This window comes from Anolis sagrei, chromosome 1 (genome assembly GCF_037176765.1).
Source record: "Anolis sagrei isolate rAnoSag1 chromosome 1, rAnoSag1.mat, whole genome shotgun sequence".
NCBI classification, from domain to species: Eukaryota; Metazoa; Chordata; class Lepidosauria; order Squamata; family Dactyloidae; genus Anolis; species Anolis sagrei.
In genome coordinates this window covers 226,629,692-226,645,756 of record NC_090021.1, presented here as the reverse complement: position 1 = coordinate 226,645,756, position 16,065 = coordinate 226,629,692, and the positions used below count along the sequence as shown (strand labels likewise).

General features: G+C 39.3%; 1 protein-coding gene across 2 annotated transcripts in view; it reads right to left on the bottom strand.

The window, feature by feature from the left end:
* The window catches only part of XRCC5 (X-ray repair cross complementing 5), a 64,266-nt gene that overhangs the window by 13,365 nt on the left and 34,836 nt on the right, over positions 1 to 16,065 (bottom strand). For both annotated transcript variants that reach the window (XM_060773928.2, XM_060773937.2), the window contains exons 15-18: positions 15,057 to 15,150; positions 12,706 to 12,775; positions 1,490 to 1,599; positions 42 to 138 (exon numbers count right to left, since the gene is read on the bottom strand). In XM_060773928.2, the coding sequence (XP_060629911.2) occupies positions 42 to 138; positions 1,490 to 1,599; positions 12,706 to 12,775; positions 15,057 to 15,150 (371 nt within the window). The remainder of the gene's footprint in view (positions 1 to 41; positions 139 to 1,489; positions 1,600 to 12,705; positions 12,776 to 15,056; positions 15,151 to 16,065) is intronic.

Genomic DNA, 16,065 nt, shown 5'->3' with positions numbered 1-16,065 from the left:
TTTTCCCCTTCACTTCACATTGTAAATAACATTTGACATACCTTGTACAATAATCTCCCAGAAATCAGTTAGGTTTTTATCTTCCACCCTTTTTTTCAGAGTCTCCAAAAAATCATTAAAGCACTGAACTTCTGACAGCTGAAACAACGACAACAACAACAAAGGAATAACAGAGGAAAATAAGAGTTAGCTTGACATCAAAATGACACCATACTCTTAATTCATCATAACACCCTGTCTGAAACGGGTGGAGGTAGGGGGAAAGTGAAGCGAAGCTTTTCAATCCACTGCACACTCAATTCATCTGGCCATGTTCAGAACCAAACGTCTAATGTGCAGTGAGTCACCAAAAAAAATATATGACAGGACGTAAAGCAGCCCTGTCTCTTTTTGAGATTTGCTTTCCGGGAAAGTATTGTTTCCTTTTCATCTAGAAGGTTGCACACATTCTCTCTGCACATTTGAAAACCTCCAGTGGAACTCTGAAAGGGGCAAAAGAACAAAATACATGGCAAAATGCATGGCACTGCCTTGTTTTAGGACATCATCACAGTTGCATTCCTCACACCCTTTTTGAAGCAACTCCTGTATTTTCAATACAAGGAAGGGAGGTAGGTAGCTATATTCCCCCACCACAAAATTGCATACCCCAAAAGTACCAGGTCCTATCTGGACTTGGAACTATGAGGGGTTCAGCCTGGATGGGAACCACCAATGAATGAATGGTGCTATAGGCTAAGTATGAGAGGAAGGCTGCAACAAACACCCTCTGAGCATTTCCTACTTGAGAAATCCTAAAACAGTTTTCCAAACATTTCATGTTAGTGGCACATTTTTTTTGACATGCATCATGTTGTGATACAGCAATTCAATTTTGAGAGCAAGTTGGAGGTTAAACCAACTCCCTAACCAGAGAAAAGGACACATACATAAACTGTAATAATGAAATGTATGGAGATACACATATCTTGGGCCCTCTGGTGGCATAGCAGATTAAACCACTGAGCTGCTGAACTTCTGACTGAAAGATTGGCGGTTTGAATTTGAGGAGTGGGGTGAGCTTCCGCTGTTAGGCCCAACCTAGCAGTTTGAAAACATGTAAATGTGAGTAGATCAATAGGTACCGCTCCAGCAGGAAGGTAATGGCGCTCCATGCAGTCATGCTGGCCACATGACCTTGGAGGTGTCTACGGACAACGCTGGCTCCTCGGCTTAGAAATGGAGATAAGCACCAATCCCCAGAGTCAGACTCGACAAGACTTAATGTTAAGGGAAAACCTTCACCTTTACTTACACACATCTTATAAAGCCTCTTATTTATATATTTTAAAACAAATGATTTATTGCTTATTTCACATAAGACTCACACACTTACACACTGTTGTGGCACAAAGTTTGGAAAGCTCTGCCCTAAGAAATTAAAGGGGCAGGCACAGGGAAATCCACACACACATACCCAACACTGAGAACAGTTTCAAACCCATATTACCTTAATTGCTTCATCTCTGAGAACTTTTATGCAGTCAATGCTCTTCGAATAGTATAAGTGGCCCCTGTTTTCCAAAAACTGGTGAATGTGCTTTATTAGCTGCTGACTGACTAGAAGACAAGAATTAGAAAATTAGAGGAATTACTCACACAGTACAATCAAATTACATATGTTTTACAATACTAGTTAAAACTCTAACATCAGACTGAAGTGGGGAGGTGGAGGATGTAAAGCAATTGAATTCAGTGAAAGAGATACAGGAATTCAATATGGAGCTGTGGTGGCACAATGGGTTAAATCCTTGTGCCGGCTGAACTGCTGACATGAAGATCATTGGTTCAAATCTGTGAGATGGGGTGAGTTCTCATGTCCCATTTGGGACATGAGAGAAGCCTCCTACAGGATGGTAAAACATCCAGGCATCCCCTGGGCAACATCCCTGCAGACAGCCAATTCTCTAACACCAGAAGCAACTTGTAGTTTCTCAAGTCGCTTCTGACACGATTTTAAAAAAGGGATTCAACACTGATAGAGTGAAGCCAACACTCCAACAAAAGAATACTTTCCCTCCACCGCCATATTAAGGACTGACACGGATTTTGTTCTGTCAATCATTATGCCAAAAAAGTGCCAAGGCGCAGCCAATGCTCTTGCTCGCCTTCCTTCCGTAGAAAACCTCGGCGTTTTAGCAGGGAACAACAGAATGATGAGGGACATGGAAAAACTTTGGCTTATAAACATGATCTCTTCATTCATGAACCGACAATCAGGATTCAAGTCACTGCTCCCAATTTGATTTTGTTTCCTTTGATTAGATTAGTAACTCATTAAAAAAACATTGACCCAGTTTTATATTACATAGATAATGGGGAAAAGGTGTGTGTGGGGGGCTAATCAAGGTAATATAACACCCTCAAAATGAAGGGAATGGGAAATATATGGGTTATTCAACCAATGAAAATGCCACCTCCAAGATAAAATATTGCCTTTCCCGACAAACAGCACAAATTCAGGTTAAGCAGCGATATTTCTCCTTCAGTTCTGACAAACAGGTGAGCTCTCTTGCACCTTACTGTCATAGTATCTCAGTTATATTTACCAGTAATAAACTCATGATCAAATGAATGTCACTTTAGATCAAGGATAGATTATCCATTTTGTGACAGGTTGCACTCCTATAACTTTTATAACGTAAATGCAAAATGAAATTGGAGAGTGATGAGTAAGGCAAAGACCAATGGGTTATTTTGGCCTCCAATGCCACTCAAAAAAGCATTTTATCCAAAATGTCTGAAACAAGAAGTGCCCCGTATTTGGGCTTCCCTCCCCCCCAATTTTAGAATACTTGCATTTATATAAGATAAGATCTTATTAATGGGACCCAAGCGCAAATATGTAATTCATTTATGTTCCTATACCCCTTATACATATAGGCTGAAGTTAATGTTGTACACAATATTGTTTTATCATCTTGAGCCTGAAATAAAGTTTGTGCATACCGAACCATGAGAAAGCAAAGGTGTTGCTATCTCAGGTGGCTAATTTTGGATTATTTTGGAATTCCAGATAAGAATGCTCAATCTGTGCTGATGCTGTTTCCTCTTAGCTTGCGAAAGGGCATTTCCGCCTCCAATATTTCACCTGAATTATGTCAACCCAGGGAGGTGGGTGTGGGACACATTTTGTATGCACCAATTTATTCCCAGAAGAGACTGTTTTTGAAACCCAAATCATGTTGAAAGTGTTTGCATATCTCCTGGAGGTGTCTAGAGGCAAAACCCTTCTTATTTTATTTTATTTGTGGGAACAGGTGCTCCAATGTCTCTCATGAGGCTAATGAGGCCCTGTAGCCTTCCACAGTTGGCACTACTGGGCTACAAATGGCTGTAGAGATGAGCTGTAGCAGCAGAAGAGTCAGGCTGGTGGCATGCACTTTGATCGTTGCAGAGGGTGAAAAGACCTGGTAAAACGCTGTCTTCTTTCTTTAAAAATCTGGAATAAAGAATGCCTACTGCACATGGACAAAACTAATTACAATAAAAATGTAACTTTACAAACCAAGCCTTATTAATATAGCACAAAAGGTGATGAGGAGTTCACTGGATGGAGGACCGCCTCTCAGAGACTGCGTCTACTCTGTAGAAATAACGCAGTCTTACACCAATTTAATGCCCTTGCTTAATGCAGTGTTTCTCAAACTGTGCTCCTTGGGTGTTTTGCACTTCAGCTCCAAGAAATCCCAGCTATTTCACCAGATGTTAGGAATGATGGGAGCTGAAGTCTAAAATACCCGAACACAGTTTGTGAAAAACTCGCTTAATGCAATGGATTGATGGGAGTTGTAGTTTGGTGAGCACCAGCACTAATTGGCAGAGAAGGCTAAAGACTTGTAAAAGTACAACTCCCATGATTCCATAGTATTGAGCCATAGGTGTTAAAATGGCATCAAACTCCATTCATTCTACAGCTGTGGTTCCCAACCTTTTTTGACCAGGGAAGACTTTGATCAGGGACCACTCTCCAATATTAGTACCAAAAGGGTTACGAATCGGTTTTTAGTCAACTTTAGATTTGATTTGGTTATTTGGGGTGCTGATTCAGTAAATTGCATTGGATAGACCACATCAGCTCTAGATTCTGATACAGAACATATGCTATCAAGTAGTTGCTATCTTCTCACCCAAAGAAAACCATATTTAATAATCTATTGCTGATGTGGTCTATCCAATGCAATTTTCTGAATCAGCACCCCGAATAACCTCAGGAACAGGCCTAAAAACGAAGACACCAAGGCACCCCACTTCCAGGCACAACATGAACCAGCTCTGCTCAGAGAGAGGGAGGAAGGAGGAGGAGAAGCAGAAGTCAGAAGGCTTGTTGTTACACCTTTCGTGAGTAGTCAGCCTCTCCCCTCCCAACATCCCCATTGCCTAAGTGCTATAAGAGGGTTTTGCGAGGTCAGCCGTTTTCATTGCAATGGTGTAGTAATGGTGAGGTCGCGGACATTTTAGTTCTTGCAGATCACTGGTGGTACACGGACCACAGGTTGGGAACCACTGTTCTATAGAGTAGATGCACCAAAATCCTCTCCGCCCTGAATTTTGCAAACATGGTCTAGGCTGGCATGGAGTTCCACTATTCCTTTTATGTGCTATAAACATAAAAGGAACTCCATGCCAGCCTAGACCATCCAAGACTAAACACACTGATAGGTCAATACACTTCAAAACACACACCCTTTTTATAACAACTTTCATTCACTGCTATTAAGGACTATGCTCACTGACAGAGTCACCACAATGTTGCCCAATGCCTCGCTGCAAGGTAGAATCTCAATTCCTACAAAATGATTCCAATGACTGACAATTGTGAACATAATAAATTGAATATGTATTGGGTTAATTGGATGTGGCCAACTATAGGTCGCTACTATGGACTGCACGGATGGATGCAACTCCTTCTTGAACGAGAAATGTGATCCTTAAGTTGGAAATTGTTGCTGTGTTTATATGGATATAGAAAAGGGTATACATAGAGCATTACATTGAAGTTATGACTGCTTCTCTCCACTCTGAAGATTAACATACCATTTGTACTCTTTGGAAATGTTTGTATGGAGGGACAAAGACATAAACTGCTGGCTCCCACGAAGAACCATCATATATATTTTATATGAAGACAACCAACCAAGAAGTTTTACAATTTCAGCTTCACAGGTTAATACATTCTCCACATCCACCCACCCACCCATCTCAACCTAAGGGCTAATGATTTTCTCATAAAATATTCTAATTTCTTAGAAAATGCAGCAATAAAAAACTCTGCTTTTCCCTCTCCCCCACCCCATTTAGAGCATCCCCTCTCCACTGATGTGTTAAATTAAAACCCCAGGCACCAAGAAAGTATAGCGGAAGTCTTTACTGGGGAAGAGGCACTCTTCAGCTTCAAAGCATCACACGACTCATTTTAACACATTGACCTTTATTCCTCTTCCCTCCTCCCAACAAAATGACAACCCGCTTTCTATCTGAAGAGACTTCCGCTGCAATGATGGTACTTTTTATTAATTACCCCCTCGGGACTAAAATCTGCTCAAATCATTCTAAGACAGTATAATTCAAGCCTGCAGGAAAACAACAGGTTTAAGACAGAACAGCTAACACATCTGAATCCACTGCGAGATATGTTAATACAGCTCTAAAAAAACATCTCCCCCACATACTTCCAGATTGCAAGAGAGTGAAAGCAGCTACCGATTTTCCTAACACTACTTTAAATATTTGACTCAGCTTGGTCCACTCACAGAGGCTATAGGTTAATCTGAACAGCCCTCATCCTTGCCTGCTGTCATGTCCATCATTTATTGTGCAATGAAAGATGGACATGACAGCAGGCGAGGATGAGGGCTGTTCAGATTAACCTATAGCCTCTGTGATGTAGTTCACTTTTGGAACAAATATGGGGCTCTAAACAATGAAAGTCTAAAGGTAAACTATTCCCGACATTAAGTCTAGTCATGCCAGACTCTGGGGGATGATGCTCATCTCCATTTCAAAGCCAAAGAGCCAGCCTTGTCTGTAGATGCCTCCAAGGTCATGTGGCCAGCATGACTGCATGGAGAGCGATTATCTTCTTGCAGAAGTACCTATTGATCTAGTCACATTTGCATGTTTTTGAACTGCTAGGTTGGCAGAAGCTGGGCCTAACAGAGAAAGTTCACCCCACTCCCAGGATTCAAACTGCCAACCTTTTGGTCAGCAAGTTCATCAGCTCAGTGGTTTAACCCACGGTGTCCATAAATCTAGTGGCCAATTTTTCCTACACCATACATGCATAATTCATGGCAAGTGAGTAGAACTACCACATTCACTCAAGTCTAGTGTGTCATCGCAAGTAATGTGCACCTCAGTTTCAGAGTGCACATTACTATAAAAATTGCAAAGGCACATGTAATGCACAGACAATGGTGCTTGTTTCCTCTTGTTTGTTGGCCCTTCCTCTGTCTGCTTACCTGAGGCAAGCAGTTGAAGGGCCAAGAAGCAAGGGGAAGCCAAGCCATTTCACCCACTGGCCAGCCTTGCATCATTTCCAATTGTTGGGAACAGTATGAGGCTCTCAAATGGGAGAAGGAGGTTGGCCTCCCTTCGTGGTCAGCCCTTTTGCTGCCCCAACTCTTCCAAGTTCGCTATCCTCGACTTTTCCAGATTGGAGCTAGTGAACTCACTAGACTTTACATAGCATGGAGGGATGTATCTCCATCAGGCCACGGTTGGTGAGTTGGTTAGAGGTACAGACAAGTGGGTTACAAGTAATTCTAATGTGCCACTGGTTGTAACTGGCATCTCACTTTTGACTAAGTAATTTAGCCAAAACGGTGCACATTACACTCAAGTAAATGTGATAGGTGATCCTTGCAGTCTCTACTAACACTATGATTCTTTAAGGTCCATGATTCTGGGTCAACGGTAAAAGAGAAACATCAAAAATGTGTTACAGAGTTAAGACGAATCTGCTATGACTTTGCAACCAGAATCTTGAGTCGAGTTTGGGGGGGGGGGGGGGGGGAGACAACCATTGCTGTTCAAGGAAATGAATTCAGTGGCTGCCAAATGTGAAAATCAAATCTCTCAAGTTATGGTGGGAAAACGGATAATATTAATGACATTTCAACATGGACAAAAAATCTTGATAGACACTAAAACCCTTAGACTATGGAGTTATAGGAGATCTGAAACTACTACATAGTTCTTTAGTTCTCCCTAAACAAAAAGCCTGATATTAAAACACCAATGTATTTATTTTGTTTTTTTGGAATAAATAAATTAGCATTATGGGGAGAGTATTACTCCAGCTCTTTCTAGCTATTGGGCTATTTTTTGACATACAAGGAAAAGATTCTCCTTAAATGTCAGTATAAATTCAAAACACCACATTGCGCTGGCCCACATGAGCAGACCCTCTGATCAAGCAACCTTTCACTTGATGTGCATTTCATCTATTTGGGTCAATCAATTCTTTAAATTATTGACGATCCTAAGTGGTTGACGCTCTCCATCTAGATTTAATACCTACTCTCTCTTTTCCTGGTGCATTTGGGCAAAGGGAGACACAGCTGAATTCCTGAACAGCTTTCTGCCACAGCTGGGGTACAGGTGCAGAGTATGAGAAACTGAATTAAATTTATGCACTTGTTTTGGCAAGATGGGAGGCAGCTTTAAAAATGCCCACTCAAGTTCTCCCTCCTAAAAAAAATCATACAAACAAACAAACAAAAAACCCAAACCAAGAAAGCTCATAAACACTGGTTTTGAATGGAATCTACGAGCATTCATCCATCACTACTACTAAATATTCATAAGGCATTTCCTATTATTTACTCAATTAAATGCACATACATTTCCCCTAAGGCTGCCAAATAATGCAACTCACTCACCGCCTCTAATCTTATTCCACGGTAGACATCCCAAAACATGGCCCTTTTCTCAATAGCTTCTGTCTCTTTCTTCACTGCCACCTCACATTTTCTTGTCAATACCCACATTTTGATCCTTTTGCCTCATATGTACAGTTTCAAAGTCAACATTTTTCATACTCTTGGGTTTCTCAAACAGAGGAAACTCCATCAACAAATTGGTGGCATGTTAATTTTTGCTTGACACACAGGATGCCTGCTTGCTACAGCAGTTGAAACGTGAAGTTCTGTATTTAACTTTCTTTCAGAAGAAAATCAAGATCTACCCAAAACTAGTCAGGAATTTCACCCACAGTTCTTACTGATCTCTTGTCAGCTATCAAAACTAACGTTATGCACATAAGCAATAATTAAGTGGATGCTTTATACGCTGCAATATATAAAGCAAATGAGAAGTGTCACATCAAAGGGGGAAGGATTGAGATGAGATTGTTGTGGAAATGCCTGATGTGTCGTACTCCCTCCTTTTCCACAGCTCTTGTTTCAGTCTTGTGTTTGTCAAGATGATGGTTTTGATGTTTTCCTAGCCTTTTCTCTAGTGCTGATTAATTTCCTTCTTCAAATGAATTAATCAGTTGAGGTTTGTCCCTTTCTTCTGTATTATAAGTATACTCACACAAATTGTAGTCATCACAATTGTTCTGTTAGCATGAACTTCCTGCCTTCTCCCCTTAAAATACCAGCTCCTCCCATCTAAATCCTGACAAATTCCAGTTAACACCCCCCCCCAATCTAAATCCTAGAAAATTCCAGGTAAACTGGGAGTCAGGTATTCTGTATCTTCCTGGCTATACACAAAAGTTCTCTCTTATTTTTAGTTGAAAGACTGAGCCACGGTGATGCAATGGGTTAAATCCTTGTGCTAGCTGAACTGCTGACCTGAAGACTAGCAGTCTGAATCCACGGGTTGGGGTGAGCTCCTGTCTGTCAGCCCCAGCTTCCCATGCGGGGACATGAGACAAGCCTCACACAGGATGGTAACACACTCAGGCAACATCCTTGCAGACGGCCAATTCTCTCATACCAGAAGGAACTAGCAGCATAATCTCAAGTCGTTTCTAACACAATTTTTAAAAAAGTTGAAAGATTGTACTTTCAGACATCCAACAAAAAAATCCAAAATGTGCAGCAGGGCCAAAATGTATGTGGAAATACAAGAAGTGTGAAGGTTCATTCTATCACAATGGACATGGATTAAGGCTAAGAGGTACTGGTGATGCAAGATAGCCTTAAAATAAGGATACAATGGGAGCCAGATTTTTTTTTTGGGTGGAGGGGGGGGATTCCAATTTATATTTTAACAGTATGAAAGATTAATTATGAAAAAGACTGTATTTTCCTATACAAATCACCTCAAGTATTAAGTTGTCTGAGGAAGGGCTTTCTCTCAGTCCCACCACCTTTAGAGGTATGTTAGATCGGGACTTCTTAAACTTCTCCCACTCATGACCCCATTCTGCCCAAGAAATGTTGAGATGACCCCAGGTATATAAGTAGATAAAATAAGTATAAAAACCAAACATTGGCTGACAAGAAATCAGCATTTGCAAGGCTTGCTAAACAGCTGATTTTCCTTTTTGTGGAGTACACCTGATGCACTTTCTGCAGAGTTCACTGTAAACACTGCACATTGTTGCTAACAGATTTGTGTAAATGGGTGGCATTTCAGAAATCATGTTGTATTTCTGTGTATTGCACTCTGTTTTTACTCTTTGTAAGCTGCCCTGAGTCCTGTTTGGTGAGGAGGTGGGATATAAAGTTTTATTCAATTATTATTATTATTATTATTATTATTATTATTATTATTGCCAATTTTTGGGACCTCAACATTGAGGACCCCATTTGGGATCAGGCCCACAGTTTAAGAAGCAGCGTGTCAGACGGGAATACTTCTTTAAGAGTGCAGGCACAGCAGTTGCATGGCCTGTGATATTTGGCTTTCAGAGCTTGGTTGCTTGAGCATCTATGGACAGGAAGGGTCTTGTGTTTGAAGAGCATGATATTGGGAAGGACTCCAGGTCTGCACAAATTCACGCAGAAATACACTTACACAATAACCCATAAAATATTTCCAAATCATGTATGTTGATGGTGTACAAGATGGCACTATATCTGAATTAATAAGTAATAATATATCCATTTATGTACGCTGTTCTCCCTTTTATTACATTACCTTAAAGCCACAATACAGAGGACTACTAAGTCGTTTTTTTCTCACATGTGTCTTAGTTTTTTGTTTATATTATCTAAGTTCTTTCCCACAGTAACCGGAACAGGAAAGTACAATGAACAGTTTGTTCCAAATGATAAAAGAAATATTGGGGGAAACTCTTAGGAAATTAAAATAATCTTTTTAATTAGTTTTATCTGTAGCTATTGCTGAAAGCTTTCCATTTTTATAGTAACAGCCTTATATGTCGAATAGGAACACTTTGGAGTGCAACCAATATCTTTTCCACAATCAGTATGTTGTAGACTATTGAGTCTACCCTGTAATTATACATTTTTCTGCAGACAAAAGAGAAATTTTTATTAAGTGTCCAAGCTATTCAAGAGACCCAACATTTGAGAAACTGTTCTGGAGCAAGCATTTCTCCATCTTCTGAATCTATTTAAACAAAAACATACCAAAGACACATCACTACTGTCATCAAAGGCTAATTATATAACTGTGCTATTTATTTTATTGGTAAAGATATATGTAAACATGTTTGACTAATACCTATACTTATACTGTAAAAAAAATCATATTGTTCCACCACTTTTACTGTTATGTTTTTTTACTCTCTTATCCGTTAACAAGAATAAAAAATATTTTTTTAAAAAAGAAATACTTATACTGACATTTGGAAAATTGGATCAGCTATTACTTTTGAATGAACAGAAATCCCAAAGTTTGATTAAACTGAAACAGCAGGTTTTAAAATGGCTCATTTACACATTCTTAATGATCAGATAAACACAATTATAAACAATGATGAAAAGAAAATTGACACAATATACATAAAAATCTGAGCAATCATAACCAATAGGGCTGTGCAACCACGGAAAAATTTGTTTCTAAACTCAATTCGTTTTTAGGGGTTTTTTGCGTTTTGTTATTTAAAAGAATTCTGAATTTTTTCTTTAAAAAAGTTCGATATTTACGAAATTTCAGAAATTACGAAACAATTTCGAAACAATAACGAATCGATTCGTTAATGGCGAACGCGATTGCGCAATACGCTAAAAAGCCCTCCAAATGGGACAGGGGGAACTTCTGAAGCTTCCCTCTCCCTCTGTTGTTGACTGTTGGTGTGATAATTTATTTTTTTAATCACTGATACAACAACTATAAAACTTGCACCAGACATACGGAAATAATAACGAAATAATAACGAAACAATTTCGAAACAATTACGAAATAAATTTTAAAAATTCGTTTCGATTTTTAGTTGCTCCTGAATGGTTCAATATCGGATTGTAAACCACTTTAAATACAAATTATTAACAAATTACGAAATTAACGAACGAAACCGCACAGCCCTAATAACCAATTTAATTTCAATGATATAAAAAAGAAATAATGGGATGAAATGCCAAAATTGCTGTTGTAAGGTGGTCACTCTTGAACTATATTTTTGTATGCTGCAGAACAGAAAATAAAGGGAATGCAAAAAACCTGAAAATTAAACTATGCCCAGTATAAACTAAGAGGAGTTGACAACTATTATCCTAAACTAACCTACTAGCAAGTAAATTCTACTGAAAATGGATCTGAGTAAACACCTTTTGGATTGTGCTACAGATAAAATGTATTTTGTTGAATTTAAGTTACATACTCTGTTCTAATTTTCAGCCCTTCTCTAAATGCAGTTCTTTCAATTCTACAAAGAGACAACAACAAAGACTTAATTTTCAAGGCAGAATAAGAGTAACAGCAATGAATCAATCTGCCTCATCCTAGTCGTAAAAGATTATGGTCAATTTTCCATATGCTTGAAGGACTGTTACTTTGACTGAGGCCGCAGTTTCATAATGCAGTTAAAATGCATTACATTGCATTATATGGAATGTAGACTCACATATGTATTTATTTATTTACAGCATTTATATTTTGTCCTTCTCACCCCAAAGGGGACTCAGGGCAGATCACAGAACACATACATGGTAAACATTCAATGCTGTTAAAATACAGGACAGACAGCAGATAGAGGGACACACTGGCATTTTCCCCAATTTCGGTGTCCTGGAGGTCATGCTCGATTCTGGCCACAGGGGGTGCTGTGACTCCATCCTCTATGACAAAGAGCCCCATATCACATACTTCCTCCCTCCTTTGATCGCTGGCATTTTCTGTTATTTCCTTTATGGTGCCGTAAAATACCTCCCTGCTTAAGAGGTTCCTAATTTCTCTACTCACAGCTGTTTTCGAACTGCTTACGTGGACAGTAAGTTGGACAGAAGGTCGGGTGCTCACCCCACCCCGGGCTTCAAACTGCCAATCTTTGATTGGTAACATCTAATGCTGCCGGTAATTAACTAGCTGTGCTAAAGCCCAGCCCAATAATAATGCACTTCAATACAGTTGTCTGCATTATATGGATGTATAGATGGGGCCATACTTTATCTTTGAGAGGATGTTTGCCAGCATAAACATTTGGGCTGAGTAGTAAGAAAACAGTGATTTCTCAGCCCAGGTCACCTGAATTCAAGACCAGTTGGTCCAATGTAACTGAAAAAATGTAAACCAAACTGAATTTACCTTCCTTGAAGTCAGCATTCTTCTGCCGCACCAGCACTCTGAAATTTTCTACTGGATTAACACTTCCAACCTATAAAATAACATACCAACAGTTACACCCTCAGCCCCTCATTGCATTTTTTCTTCCATATTTTTAAAAACAAAGCTGAAAAAATGGGGGTTTTGGTTCTCACCCATTTTGATTCAATCAAAGGAATTGTTTAGCATGTACATTAAACTGGAAAACACTGAGCCTCCGGTGGCGCAGTGGGTTAAACCCCTGTGCCCGCAGGACTGAAGACCGACAGGTTGCAGGTTCGAATCCGGGGAGAGGCTGATGAGCTCCCTCTATCAGCTCCAGCTCCTCATGTGGGGACATGAGAGAAGCCTTCCACAAGGATGATAAAACATCAAATCATCTGGGCGTCCCCTGGGCAACGTCCTTGCAGACGGCCAATTCTCTCACAACAGGAGCGACCTGCAGTTTCTCAGGTCGCTCCTGACACGACAAAAAAAAAAAAAACAAAAACAAACTGGAAAACACTAATCAAAATTGGACCTGGGAGGAACAGCACAACAAGATAAACTTAAAAGATACTGTACTGTCCTTGTGTGATGTAATCATTTCTTTCAAAGACATAGACAAGGGAATTCAGGGACGGTGCTGCTTTTTTTTCTACTGTTGTGTGAAAAGCTTCTCAGCAGCACAGACTGCATTTGCATTCTGACAGATGCTTAATTGGAAGTCAAACCTCTTAGTCAAATGCGCAAAGAAGAGCTGAGCTGGCCTGGCCCTCCAGTGCAGTGCAGCATTTGTGAGAAAAAGCACACATTCCTGCTGACGTTTCAGGCCTTCTGAACTTACTCAGGGATTCCAAAATGTGAGCTAGGAAGGAACAGGAAAGGGAGACCAGGCTACACAAAGTTTTGAACAAAAAAAAAAAAACTAAGGAAAAGTCCAAGGCAATTGTTGTTTCAGTCACAAATTAAGTGTTCTGTTTGCTCTGCTCCTCCCTCCCATAAAATTATTTGCAAAGAATGATATTCAGTTAAGATTCCCTGTTGATGAAACAACTTCCATCAGCAGAATGTGAAGGTGGAACAATTTCCTCTTGCTCCTAGAATCATAGAGTTGGAAGAGACCTCATGCCATCCAGTCCAACCCCCTGCTAAGAAGCATTCAAGGCTCTCCTAAATGCTGAGGTGCCTTCTGGATCAGATTATAGGGTTCGGGATATTAAGGAGGAAGAGAAGAAGATATACCGTATATCCTCGAGTATAAGCCAACCCGAATATAAGCCGAGGCACCTAATTTTACCACAAATAAACTGGGAAAATGGATTGTCTCAAGTATAAGCTACTGGTACATTTCAAAATATAAATAGATACCAATACAATTACATTAATTGAGGCATCGTAAGGTTAAATGTTTTTGAATATTTACATAAAACTGTAATTTAAGGTAAGACTGTCCAACTCTGATTAAACCATTATTCTCACCTTCTTCAAGGTAAATGTACTTATGTATCCTTCCAATAATAATAAAGAGAGTGAAATAATAAATGTAATAATAACAGTAATAACTAAAAAATAATAAATGTAATAACAACAATAATAAAGTAAAATAATAAATATAATAATAATAAGAGTAAAATGATAAATGTAATAATAATAACAACAACAATGACAACAACAACAGAATTCAATAATAAATAATCTTGACTCAAGTATAAGCCGATAAGGACTTTTTCAGCCAAAAAAAAGATCTGAAAAACTAGGCTTATACTCGTGTATATATAGTAATTCTGTCACACAAGCAAACCCCCTCCTTATAGCAAGGACTCATAATAGGGTAGTATTGCTGTAGTGATGGAGCAGGTACATAAATTTGCAAAAACACAGTTTCGCGAATATCTATCATTCTATTATCTTTTCAAGTTCCAGGTTGAACTAGGAAATAATACTGCTAAAAATCACAGGGGATAGTACCAATCAGAGTTTACAATACTGGCCTAAGTGGATTACTGATTTAGCCTTCTATTTTGCAGTGGTAGCAAACACCAAAACTGCCACTATTGATAAAACTGAAACTTTTTAGTTCACAAAATACATTATTCTATGAGTAGACCATGGACAGTGGCTTAGTCAGATGAAGATTAACAAATCCCCACTCCCCTTCATGTGGATTATCTGATGATCTCATGAAATGTTGCTTATTGTGCCACAGGAAGGTTATTTTAAAAACTGCCAGAGAGATGTGCTGATCAGGTTCTTAATGCTTGATTTTCTCTCATTTCATCGAGGAGTCATGCCCCATCACAGTATCCAATCTCACCAATTCTTTAACAGCAGCCTCTGCAAGAAGTACTTACTGCAGTGACATTGCCCTCAGCAAGGTCTGCAATCCTGAAACCAACATCATCATCTTCTACTTTAACTTTTTGATCACTGGGCCCATCTTCAGTACTGGAAGTAGACAAGAAAAAAACTCGCAATCTGAAGAAATTATTTCAAACAACATGAATAGGGCAATTTATATGGGATAAACATATCCTGCCAGGAAAGTTTCAGAAGTTGCAGTTTTCTCAAGCAATAGTCTTTTATGCTCCCAAGAAGCTGGACTCTGTCTCAAGTTAGGAGGAAAAAATCCTAAATAATAAGAAATCCAGTTCAATGCCAGAATGATGAGAAGTTCATTAGACTTGTGGTAAAAACAGGAGGTTGTTTGGGTGTTGTTGTTTGTTTTTTTTTTTGGGGGGGGGGGAGTACCAGTGCTGGCAGAAAATAAAAATGAAAGCCTCAGCTATTATATGCTTAAGTGAGCCTGATCAACTCACTTTTGACAATAACTGACCATGGCCTGTACTGTTTGCTGGGTTGTAACATTTTAGTCATGCTAGAAATGCTGTAACTGCAGTATTATGTGCTGAGGGCAACAACCAGAAATTATGGTCCCATACAGTGCCAGTCCCTGAGGACATCCTCTTAAATGACAACCAATCTCTGGACACATTCTGTTGTTCTTGTGAAGTTTGTTGTTGTCAACATACTTCTGCGTACCTCTGAAGTTCTATAAAATGTTGATGCTTGAAATATCTATCTCAGCCTCAGTCTCAGGGCTCATTTTAGCTTTGTGTCCCACCTAAGATACTGTAGGGCTGATATTTCCATCCTACCCCAAACCAGAAAATCAACACCATCTCTGTAGTTTCCTAATGAGCCACATGGAGTATGTGCATATGTACAAGAACGCGTTCATAATATTATATATTCACATCAGGTTTCTTTTCCATTGGCATCAGAGATAATGGAAATTTAATGTTTAAGAAAGTAATCTATTTGCCCTTCTAATACAATTTGCTGACTCCTGTCCTAAAACTG